The 12699-nt window shown below is 43.2% G+C and overlaps 1 protein-coding gene across 2 annotated transcripts; it reads left to right on the forward strand.

Annotated features, from left to right (window-relative positions):
- The first annotated feature begins 1341 nt into the window (after positions 1 to 1341).
- On the forward strand, positions 1342 to 11525 carry slc8b1 (solute carrier family 8 member B1). 2 transcript variants are annotated; one of them, XM_056293746.1, is made up of 15 exons: positions 1342 to 1735; positions 2080 to 2277; positions 2873 to 2925; positions 3907 to 3964; positions 4267 to 4372; positions 4504 to 4671; positions 4766 to 4879; positions 4969 to 5037; positions 5132 to 5262; positions 5577 to 5718; positions 5844 to 5965; positions 6088 to 6241; positions 6371 to 6451; positions 9311 to 9375; positions 11328 to 11525. In XM_056293746.1, exons 1-15 carry the CDS (start codon positions 1712 to 1714, stop codon positions 11523 to 11525), a joined length of 1683 nt encoding a protein of 560 aa, XP_056149721.1. In that variant the 5' UTR covers positions 1342 to 1711. The 2 variants fall into 2 exon arrangements, with proteins under 2 accessions (XP_056149721.1, XP_056149728.1); XM_056293753.1 differs by having other exon boundaries at positions 2080 to 2232.
- The last annotated feature ends 1174 nt before the right edge of the window (positions 11526 to 12699 follow it).

Consider the following 12699-nt stretch of genomic DNA (forward strand, 5'->3'; position numbering starts at 1 on the left):
TGGTGGACCATCTCAAGCCTGCCCATTTGGACCTGGGTGGGCCGGTCGAACTGGCCCTGCCCTCGCAGCGTGGACGCCCCCCTTCTCGGGCCCCCAGCCCAGCCTTAGCCCCTGCCCGGGCTCCGACTCTGTCCCTGCCCCTGCCCCCGCCTCTATACCCATTCAGCGCAGCCGTTTTGGCCGCCTGGTCCGCCCCCCGAGACGTTGACTTTTTCAATGGGGACTGTTCGCCTGTTGGCTGTTTGTGTTTCACTGAGTACTGATGTGTTACATTACTGTTTTGCATTTTTTCGTGATGGTGAATTCTGGGGGGGGGGGGCTGTGTGGTGATACACAATTGACGATAGATTCACCAGGGGCTGCTGCTCCTTTAAGGCAGACGTTCAGAGTGCTGACGTAGGCACTGCTGAGAGTTTCCGGGGGGAGAGACGTTTTCAGCAGCCTAGCGGTTAGCTGGTTGCCACGAGAGATTGTGCTGTACCGGTGTTGTTTTGTGTAAACGGAATTGACTCGACTCGATCTCTCCGTCTCCTCATTCCTGCACCCCCACAGTACATTTATTGAAATACAAAAACAAAAAAAAGTTTTCAAAAGATTTGAGGACACTATATAAAACCAACAAACTTTTTAAAAGTTATACAAAATTTGCAATGTTTGCAATGTGAACAAATGTCTACAGGTGGTCGACACCAAGCCAGATTACTATGAAACATTAAAAACTGGCCATCTGAATAGATCACTCAATGAGTGACACTGTAGTACGTCATCCATCCATCGATTATCCAAACCGCTTATCCTGCTCTCAGGGTCAGTCGCTCCATAATATGACCAACAGAAAAGCAGCGGAGCCTAAAAAATATTTAAACCCCGCTCTAATATTTCCTCTTCACACATTTGTTCGACTCCCCCCCCCCCCAAAAAATGTGTCGATTGACAAGTCGATTGTAAAGTTTTACGAGTGTTTAAAAAAACTCTTGAACCGAGAAAAAGATCTACAATCAAAATTAAGGGACGTAAACCTCTCCGTTTCATCTGAACGCACGCAACCACACGTTGATATATTCACAATGTGATTATCTTTAAGTTTAAAAACTATTACGCATTACTGCTTTCTTTGTTTTGTTTGACTGTCTTTTGCACACGGTGGTGAGGCGGTATGCATGGCAGCGTACACTCGTAGAACTTGACAATCGGCGCGATACATGGACAGTTGCACCGGGATTTTATTTGCAAGCTTAATTTCTTTTCATTTCAATGAAGGTTAAAAAAAAATCTCCACGCTAACTTCGGAGCGATGAGCAGCGTCGAGTCAGCGGGTAACAGTGGGCGGGGTTTGATTCACAACCTCCACTAATGTGTACAAGGTGTACACAGACGTTTGTACCTCGGTATAGACGCCCGGACGTTAATACCCCGAACCTGTTTTGTTTTTATCACTGAATAGAGAAGGGATTTTGTTTCCTCTATTGTTTTTTTCTTTTTACCGATTCCGTCGACGATATTTCGACGACGGCGTGGCGTCTTAGGGCCATTGTAGGTAAACGCCGCCGTAGTATTTCACGGGCTGGGAATCCCACAGTTCTTTAAAAGAAATGGAGGTGGCTCCCGGATAGAGAGAAGTTATGACATGTAGGATTTTATTTTTTTTATCGTCAGTTTTGCTGCTGGTTTATTGTACTGCTGTTGGAGGAGTGTGTGGAAGTCGACAACGATGCTTCAAGGAAAACCCGACAAGGTCTGTAAACGAGATTTTTACGTCTATGTTTACGTCTTATAACGAATCAATTAGCTGTTGTTGTTTTTTTGTTTTTTTACTATTCTATTACCCGTAATTGTTCACAGCCTGGTTGGCATAGTGTTGCGTAATATCAGCTGGGTCTGTCGGGTTGTTGGGTTTGTTTTGATACAGCTGTCACACAAACATGACCATATGGGAAGTTCTGCTCCGATTCGGCTTCTCACACGGCCGATCGAATGACACCATTCATATCTTATTCATACGCTACATATTAATTTTAACGTGTTATGGAAAATCCATAAAAAACATACCTGTCTTGTTTTTGTTTTTTTCTGTCCCAGTGTCACATTGTGATGAACCTGAGTGCTACAGAGCGGTGTGCCTTTGTGATGGCCACCCCTGACTGCAGCATGGAAGATGGTTTCATCAACTATCTCCATCTAGTCTTCTGCTTGCTGCCCCCCAACCTCACACCTCTTACCATCACTCTCTGTGTAAGGCAGCCCCTCTTCTCTCTGCATATGTGTCTGGGGGTTTGGGTGAGCGTGTTCTTCAGATCAGTTTTTTTATTTTTATTCATAGTAGCATGAACAAAGTTTTAACAACAGTAGGTCATATGACGAGGGAGCTGACATTACTCCGGGTGAGCCCTGAGTTAGACAACCTTCAGGCTCTGAGTGGCCTGCCCACTCTTTCAGGGGCCAGTCATGTGCGTTTGTTCGCTGCGGAATGGATTTGCGTGCAACTCGATTAGTTGGATTCTCTTCATTGGAACAGAACCGATTTCAAGCTTGCACTAAATAGGACAAATAAGATTTGCAGTTAGCCCTTGGTTTGCAAAGCGGATGTCTGAAATACAGACTGGGCACGAGGAATTCATTGTCATTGTACAACAAACAAAACCCAAAAAGGCGGAGTATTCCAGTTAAAACAAGAGGTGGAAAATAAGATCCTTCACTGAATTAACTATGCTAACAGATGTGTTGTCAGTGTCACCACTGTTCACACAAGCCAAGTGTTTGCTTGAAATCCTGTGACAGAATGATGTAGCCGAGTCGCGCCTTTCATTACAGAATGTAACTTGATAAGCAAAAAAGGAATCTCTGACTCTTGATTCTCATCTCATTCCTACAGATTTTATGGCTCTTCTTCTTGTTCAATGTTCTTGGATTAATTGCGTCTAAATTGTAAGTTTAACATGTTGCCATTGAAGATAAATATTCTGTTTTAAATTATCCTTTTTTTTCCTTGTTACTGCATGTTACAGCCTACCTATTGAGACACCTGGCTAGTGCAATTTATATTTTTTTTTTATAAATTTATTTCTGATTTTTCCCTTTTTTCTCCCAATTTAGTGGCCAATCGATCCCTATTTTAATTCGAACACCCACCCTCGCACTGTATGCGTTCGCCAACTGCATCTCTCCGGCCGGCAGTCTCGAAGGAGACCGCCTCGCCACTTTCGTGACAAGGCGACTCCAAGCCGAACCACTGTTTTTCCGACACACACAGAGACGCATTCACGTGACGAACACAAGCCGACTCCGCCCCCCTCCCGAAGACAGCGTTGCCAATGATCGCTGCTTCGTCGAGTCCGGCCATAGTCGGATCTGACGAGACCGGGGCGCGAACCCCAGTCCCCAGTGGGCAACTGCATCGACACAGAGCCGATGCTTAGACCGCTACACCACCGCGGACCCGCAATTTATATTTTTACATGATTGAATTCAGCTTAGTCAGATGTAAAGCAACATAAATACGCCAACATGCTTGTGTGTACACACACACACACACACACAAACAACAACACATACACACGTTCTCATATCCACTCAGAGGGTGAGAGCGGTTTCAATTTTGAGGCAGATTTGTAGTCCAGTACAAAATGGTCACATGACAATAGTGAGTTTTTCCCCTTTCATTCTGAAAGTCAGTAAATGTCCAGTGAAGTATTCTTAGTTCTGCTTTCTTGCCTGCCACTCCAAACACACACTCGCACCAAAATAAACGGCGCATGGCGAATTTATCATACTGAACACATTGTACTACAGAGGTCAATGCCTGAATGCCCTGCTGTGTGTTCAAAATTGTTAGGATATGGAATGCCTTTCATTTATCAGGTTTGTTAGTTGTTAGGCTGATAATTTTCTGGTTCTGCATGTCCACAGTTTCTGTCCAAACCTCTCAGCCATCTCTACTACATTGCGTCTCACTCACAACGTGGCTGTATCCTTTTACATTTAACCAGTAAATGTCCCTTAGAACAATCCCTACATGATATACATCCTTCTTTTCTATGATTAGTGTATTGTCAAGTCTAGTCAGTTTTATTTGTATAGCCCAATATCCCAAATTATAAATTGTCAGTCCTTCCTCAATGATAAGTATAAAATGACAGGATTGTTGAGTGACCAGTCCACTTCCTCTCCAACACTGACTTTTACCATTTCCTTCTCATTCATTATAATTTACCTATTCCTTGGCTTCATTTTTCACAATTTTTTCCCTTGACTGCTGTGCGTGCTGAGGGTGTGACGTTTCTGGCTTTTGGTAATGGAGCTCCAGACATTTTCAGCGCCATGGCTGCTTTCTCTCTCCCACACACAGCTGGCCTGGCTGTTGGAGCTCTGTTTGGTAAATGGATACACACACACACACACACACACACACGCACACACAAAATATAAAAACAAAGTGGCTTGTTAAACAATGTATGCTTTTTGAGCTTTTCACTTTTGTTGAGCTCACTCCCTCTTTCTCCGCAGGGGCAGGTTTATTTGTTACCACAGTAGTTGCAGGGAGCGTGTCTTTGGTAAAGCCTTTCACAGTGGCATCCCGTCCCTTCCTGCGTGACATCATTTTCTATATGGCTGCAGTGTTCTGGACCTTCTTCATCCTCTACAGAGGGACCATATCACTTGGAGAAATACTTGGTATGCACACAGTTGGTCACACATAGACACATACACAATGTCTGTGACTTCATTTTGATTTAAGCATCACAACCATATGTTAACCTTCTTGCAGGGTATCTGAGTTTCTACGTGGTGTACGTGTTGACTGTTATCATCAGCGCTTGCATCTACAACCGAGAGAAACTCTCAGCAAATGCAGCTGTTCAAAATGTCACACATGTACCAGGTGAGGGACATACTCCCGCACAAAATGTGAGCTGGCACATCGCCACAGTCGGTGATTATTCATGTTTTTGTTTTTCTCTTTACCTGCAGAGTTTCAGTCATCTGACTCAGACGATGAAGTCTCTTGCATGAGCAATGGCAGCATACAACAGGAATATGGTAAGATAATAGCTTTGCAGTATGGATAATAAAAGTTAATGTACACCTGGATGCCGCCGCTCAGTCAGTGGTATAAGGCACATGTGTGTTTCAGAGGCAGAGTACAGACCCCTCCTCCCCCACACTGAGTCAACCAGTCACATCCTGCTGAGCTCTCTCAACCCGGTGGACAACAGGAAGTGGAGGAGGAAGTCCTGCAGCTGGAAAATCATCAAAGTGCTGAAGGTCTTTGTAACTGATGGCTGAAGAGGGAACTGATACAAGAGCAAATGTTTAAGTGCTGATTCTTTTGGGGGTGGAGGTTCTTGCATTGACCTGGACATGGTGTTTTAAGATATTATACTCTTATAAGGCTGTAAAAAGCTAGTCCCAGCCATTTTATGCAAGTCCAAAGTTCTTTTTGCTGAGCTGCTGTGACTGTCAGCAGGGCTTAGAAATATCAAACAGATATCACAGCCTGGCGTTGATTTGACCTGGTCTCCCCTTGTTGCTGTATTTTTACAATTTGCCAAGCTGCAGTTTTGTCCTCTGTCCACCAGACACCACTCGAAATTCTGCTGCTGCTGTGTATCCCCATCGTTGACCCTGACAAAGATGACAGGAACTGGAGACGTCCGTTAAACTGCCTTCATCTTGTCACTGCTCCTCTGGTTTGTGTATTCACCTTCTGGTCCGGAAAGTGTAAGCAAATAGCTACCACAGTCCCATCAATTTACTTGTCTTAAAATATATTGCCTTGCCTAAGAAAGGCAGCTCTAGAGTTGGTATAATTATCCCTTTCCCTCCCTGTTCTGTCTTCTGTCTAGATGGAGATTATATGATCCAAGGAGAGTTTCCTCTTTGGCTCATGACTCTCCTTCTGGGCCTCTTCCTTGCTGCAATTGTCTTCTGTACAACCACCAATGACTGTCCTCCATTCTATCACCCAGTAAGTATTCATGGTGATGAATGAATATTTTAATACTGTGATAATAACATACTATGTCTTGTGCTAAGTTTAACTGGTTGTTTTTGTAAGTGTTTTTCTTTGTTGGTTTGTCTGTTTTCCAGCTCTTAGCTCTGCTAGGTTTTGCAGTGAGTGCAATGCTGATCAGCACAGCAGCCTCAGAGGTGGTCAGTCTTCTGCACATGCTCGGTGTGGTGCTGAGTCTCAGCAACACTGTGCTGGGACTGACCCTGCTGGCCTGGGGCAATAGCATAGGAGGTGATAGTCACTGTGGCGTGAACATTTATTACAAAATCTAAAATTGAAATGATAGCTGTGCTTTTGATTACCTTGGTTAGGCATCTGTAACCCGCCTAACACAGGTTGTTAATGTTTACTTTGTTTCAGATTGTTTCTCCGATATCACCATTGCACGTCAGGGTTACCCAAGGATGGCCATATCTGCCTGCTTTGGAGGCATCATCTTCAGTATCCTCACTGTCATTTGGTTATTAACTTGTGTCAGCATGAAAGTATGTTTTGTGGGCAATTATTACCCCAACTAACATGGTCATGGTGTGATTTTGCTCTCACAACCAGATCTGCTCTTTTAATGGGAATTCAATAGACATTCTTCTATCTGGTGAGATCTACAGTGGTGCTTGAAAGTTTGTGAACCCCTAAGAATTTTCTATATTTCTGCATAAATATGACCTAAAACATCATCAGATTTTCACACAAGTCCTAAAAGTAGATAAAGAGAACCCAATTAAACAAACGACACAAAAGCATTATACTTGCACATTTATTTATTGGGGAAAATGATCCAATATTACATATCTGTGAGTGGCAAAAGTATGTGAACCTCTAGGATTAGCAGTTAATTTGAAGGTGAAATTAGAGTCAGGTGTTTTCAATCAATGGGATGACAATCAGGTGTGGGTGGGCCCCCTGTTATTTAAAGAACAGGGTCTGATCAAAGTCTGATCTTCACAACACATGTTTGTGGAAGTGTATCATGTCAATCAATCAATCAAGTTGCATTTCATATAGCGCTTTTCTAGCTGCAACAGCCACTCAAAAGCGCTTGGTGTCAGAAGTGGGATGGTGAGACCGTGAGGCCATCAGAATCGCATATATCCAGAGGAGTAAGGGAGCATGTATGCGCGCTTCCTGAAGGAGTGGAGTGAGGGAGATCTGGGTTTGCGTCCTGGCTGCGGGGTTCCCCGATTGCTACATTGGTAGCGAATTCGGGGGGGCAATGTCAAGAACAAATGAGATTTTGGAGGACCTCAGAAAAAGCGTTGTCGATGCTCATCAGGCTGGAAAAGGTTACAAAACCATCTCTAAAGAGTTTGGACTCCACCAATCCACAGTCAGACAGACTTTGTACAAATGGAGGAAATTCAAGACCATTGTTACCCTCCCCAGGAGTGGTCGACCATCAAAGATCACTCCAAGAGGAAGGTGTGTAATAGTCAGCCAGGTTACAAAGGAACCCAGGGTAACTTCTAAGCAACTAAAGGCCTCTCTCACATTGGCTAATGTTAATGTTCATGAGTCCACCCTCAGGAGAACGCTGAACAATGGTGTGCATGGCAGGGTTCCAAGGAGAAAGCCACTGCTCTCCAAAAAGAACATTGCTGCCCATCTGCAGTTTGCTAAAGATCACGTGGACAAGTCAAAAGGCTATTGGAAAAAATGTTCATGGATGGATGAGACCAAAATAGAACTTTTTGGTTTAAAAGAGGAGTGTTATGTTTGGAGAAAGGAAAACTACATTCCAGCATAAGAACCTTATCCCATCTGTGAAACATGGTGGTGGTAGTATCATGGTTTGGGCCTGTTTTCTGCATCTGGGCCAGGACCGCTTGCCATCATTGATTGAACACTGAATTCTGAATTATACCAGCAAATTCTTAAGGAAAATGTCAGGACATCTGTCCGTGAACTGAATCTCAAGAGAACATGCGTCATGCAGCAAGACAACGACCCTGAGCACACAATTCGTTCTACCAAAGAATGGTTAAAGTTAATGTTTTGGAATGGCCAAGTCAAAGTCCTGACCTTAATCCAACTGAAATGTTGTGGAAGGACCTGAAGCGAGCAGTTCATGTGAGGAAACCCACCAGCATCCCAGAGTTGAAGCTGTTCTGTACAGAGGAATGGGCTAAAATTCCCCCAAGCTGATGTGCAGGACTGATCAACAGTTACCAGAAACGTTTAGTTGCAGTTATTGTTGCACAAAGGAGGGTCATGCCAGATATTGAAAGCAAAGGTTCACATACTTTTGTTGCTACTCACAGATATGTAATATTGGATCATTTTCCTCAATAAATAAATGACGGAAGTATAATATTTTTGTCTCATTTGTTTAACTGGGTTCTCTTTATCCACTTTTAGGACTTGTGTGAAAACCTGATGATGTTTTGGGTCATATTTAATCAAATCAATTATATTTGTATTGCCCAATATCACAAACTACAAATTTGCCTCAGTGGGCTTAACAGCAACACAACATCCTGTCCTTAGACCCTCTCCTCAGATAAGGAACAACTCCCCCCCCCAAAAAAACCTTTAACAGGGAAAAAAAATAGGAAGAAACCTCAGGGAGAGCAACAGAGGAGGGATCTCTCTCCCAAGACGGACAACATGCAATGGATGTTGTGTTCACGCAATTTACACAATACAACATTGAAAGAGGATAAACAGAATTATAATGGACTTGTAAAATTTATGAAGAATATGATGCACAGGATGCCAAGCAGTGTCTAGATGCCATCGGAACAGTCCAGGACCCTAGCCACGCGACCAGCATCATCATGTGAAAAAAATTATATGGATTAATAAAAAGAAATTGGGATGAGGGGCATGGCAGGCAGCGTCCAAGTGGTGACCACCATCACCACGGAGACCTGGGAGGAGAACCGACTGCACGTGCACACAAGGGAGACTCGCATGACACCATACACACACAGCAAAAGAGAAAGGAGAAGACATCATTCAGAGAGAGAGAAAAGACGTGAGAGAAGAGAACAGTTTGCAATAGTCATTAGTCATACTCAATTACATCATCAATTAGTCATAATCTATACTCTATAATCTTGTCGGCAGAACAGTGGCTGGTAAATTCATTGAGACAGAAAACCGACCCGCCATGCAGTACAGGTTGTGAAGCACTCCACTTATGCAGAAATATAGAAAATTCTAAAGGGTTCACAAACTTTCAAGCACCACTGTAAGAACACTGCCCAGTGTTCTTAAAGTCTGTTTTTCCCCCCAAAAAACTAACTAATGGGGGAGCTAACTGACAGTCTATGATTGGATCCTTGACTTGGCTTCCATCAGACATACTGATTGGTGTGGGCTTGGGCTGTCTAATGCAGATGGTTAGGAGCCACTCTGAAGTACAGGTAAGCCCTCTACTCTCCAAAACACCTATCGCATTTTTAAACAATTTACATAGCCAGGCAAAAGATAAAGTTATGCAAGAACATATACCTGGGACATGCTAGTTGATTTAAAAAAACAAAACAAAAACAGCTCAGAAAGAAATGTCTGGTCTTATGCCTTAGTTTTTTGATTACACTCCCCTTTACTTTATAATACAATGTAATTTGTTTTAGTAATTCTGTACACATACTTTTGGCTGTCTTAAGTACTCATTTTATTGCAATATCCATTTGCTACAATGTCCACAGAACAATATAAACCATGCACTTCATGAACTGCAGGCCAATAGAAAAAAACATGCTGTGTGTCAATTGGGAGTGATTTTATTTGTGTGAAGAAATGAATGGGGTAACTGACACATTCTTGTTTATTTATCATAATAATAATAGTATGCCGCTGAAAGAGAAATTAGCTACCACAACAGTGGTCATTTAGACTTAGAGCACATCTCCTTGCTTTCTTGGATTTGGTGATAGGGAGAAGTACCATTGCAGCCAAGAGCAGGGCTGCTGGTGTGCAAATCTCTAATATGGATCAAATTTAAGTATTGGTAGATTTCTTTATATGTACCAATGTTCCTTGATATATCGCGTAGCACCATTTACCTAAAGAAGATGAATAGGGTGGGGTGGCAGTTCAACAAATGGTTGCTTTATGTTTATTTGTTTAAAGGTCCCATGAAATGAAAAATGAACTTTTATTCTTGTTAGTTCTCTAACACTGTGTGCTAGAAATCCACAAAAAATGTCTTTGTGTCTTTGTAAAAATGTTTCTTTTCTTGAAAAATGCAGTAATCTTTAAAAATTGTCACACTGCACTCGCGGGTGTACACTAAAAAAATGTCCAATGAATGGGAATAAGACTGAGGAAAAAATTAGTGATCTTCTACTACCAAATTGAAACTTGCTAATATCATATTGATGTCAGCACTCTTCTAAAATGGCCAGGCTATTAAATTCAGTCCATTCATCATCCAAACCGCTTATCCTACTCAAGGTCGCTGGGATGCTGGAGCGTATCCCAGCAGTCATTGGGCAGCAGGCAGGGAGACATCCTGGACAGGCCGCCAGTCCATCACAGGGCCGACACACACATTCACACCTAGGGACAGTTTAATATGGCCGGTTCACCTGACCTACATGTCTTTGGACTGTGGGAGGAAACCGAAGCACCCAGAGGAAACCCACGCAGACACGGGGAGAACATACAAACTCCACACACAGGTTGACCTGGGACGACCCCCAAGGTTGGATTACCCCAGGGCTCAAACCCAGGACCTTCTTGCTGTGAGGCGACCACACTAACAACTGCGCCACCAGGCTATTTAATTAGTTAATTAAATTAAGTTTCCTTTATTAGTCCCCTTGGGGAAATTCAGTTACTGCAAATAAACCCATCCTAGCAGTGATCTGTGTAGCTAGGAGCAGTGGGCTGCCGTCTTCATGTTGCGTCCGGGGACCAACTCCAGTTCTTTTCCTATTGCCTTGGTCAGGGGCACAGACAGGAGTATTAACCCTAACATGCATGTTTCTTTAATGGTGGGGGAAACCGGAGCACCTGGAGAAAACCCACCGCCGACACAGGGAAAACATGCAAACTCCACACAGAGGACGACCTGGATGACTCCCGAGGTTGGACAACTCCAGGGTTCGAACCCAGGACCTTCTTGCTGTGAGGCGAAAGTGCTAACCACTGGGCCACCATGCTGCTGTTGTTAGAATCAGGCTCCCTCCCCTCGCAAAATCCCACCTGACATTTCCACTTCATTTAGAAATGCATCCGATTGCAGAGATTCACAGTGTTCTAAATACAGTTTCATGGGACCTTATCAAATTGACCCTGCTGGTAAAAAGTATTGCTAAAACTGTGTTTAACACACATGAATGTATCTTTTTTTTCTTCCCCTCTCCAGTTGGAACCGGAGGGTTTGCTGACATGGGTTCTCGCGGGTTCCCTGGGTTTGTCATTGGTTCTCTCCTTCATGATTGTTCCACTGTCCCGGTTCCACTTGGGTCGGGCCTACGGGATCTTCCTCTTTGGATTTTATGCCATCTTCCTTCTCATTGCATTGCTGACAGAGTTTGGAAAGATCCACGTTGTCAAGGCCTGACGCTGAAAGACTGTTTTGAACTGAGAGATCCTTCCCTCATAGCTGTCAGTTCATGCATGGAGCAGAGGCATTGCAAACAGGAAGAGTTTTGTAATGGTACTTTATTCTATTTGTACTGGAGAGCACCATTTCTTTTTCTTTTTTTACATTTTCCGCCTTTATTAGATAGCAATAGTCGGGAGAGAGAAGGGATCTACTACTACTTTTGGCCACTCCCGTTAGGGGTCACCACAGCGGATCATTCGTTTCCATCTCTTCCTGTCCTCAGCATCTTCCTCTGTCACACCAGCCACCTGCATGTCCTCCCTCACCACATCCATAAACCTCCTCTTTGGCCTTCCTCTTTTTCCGCCTTTATTAGATAGCAATAGTCGAGAGAGACAGGAAAGGCAGGGGAGAGAGAGGGGAAGACATGCAGCAAAGGACCCGGGCCGGATTCGAACCCAGGCCGCTGCAGTAAGGACTCAGCCTTATGTGGTACGCGCTCTACCAGGTGAGCCATCAGGCCGCCCCAGAGAGCACTATTTCTATGAGAATCCACAAAGCATTTGGTTTAATGGGACTGAATCACAAAACCTGTAAGCACTGCAGTAAAACATGGCTGAAGAACAGGGATCTGAACATTTTAACAAAAGCTCTGCCTTGAAACACAGCCAGTGACACTTTCTCCTCAGGGTGGTTTAAAAATAATCGCACTGTGCCTGCAGTGAACCTCTGTTATTTTTATGTATGTTTCTGATGACTAGAGCTGTGGTGGCACTTTGACAAGCGTGGAAATGATTGCCCTTGTTATCTATGACTGCTCAGTCACAGAACACAGTGGAAATGGGTTGGAAAACATTTTTGTTTGTTAATTGGAATTTCATGAATGTACTTAAAATCAATATTTTTAAAAATGTCTTTGCACAAAGCTTTTTTTGGAGAAAATCTTATTTTTTTTACACACTTTTTGTTGATAAAATCATTTTTGGTTTGGGGTTTGCATTAGTAGACCTTGTTTGAAAGGTGTTAATTTTGTATATTGTAATGTTTGGAAAGATAAATTGTTATGTTAAATTGTGTTGTCCATGCTGTTAATCCTCCCCAATCTTGCCACATTTCAGTATAGGTAATTGCACAAAAAAAAAAAAACTATTTCCAGCAGAAACCAAGGCAAACCAATACACTTAACAAA

Source organism: Lampris incognitus, chromosome 1 (assembly GCF_029633865.1).
Source record: "Lampris incognitus isolate fLamInc1 chromosome 1, fLamInc1.hap2, whole genome shotgun sequence".
NCBI lineage: Eukaryota > Metazoa > Chordata > Actinopteri > Lampriformes > Lampridae > Lampris > Lampris incognitus.

Excerpts from the sequence above, each read along its gene's own strand:
- slc8b1 (XM_056293746.1), top strand. The coding sequence starts at position 1,712 with ATGCTTCAAGGAAAACCCGACAAG. Across the intron at positions 2,926-3,906 it reads GGATTAATTGCGTCTAAATT|TTTCTGTCCAAACCTCTCAG; the intron begins GTAAGTTTAACA and ends GCATGTCCACAG. Across the intron at positions 9,376-11,327 it reads GGAGCCACTCTGAAGTACAG|TTGGAACCGGAGGGTTTGCT; the intron begins GTAAGCCCTCTA and ends TCCCCTCTCCAG.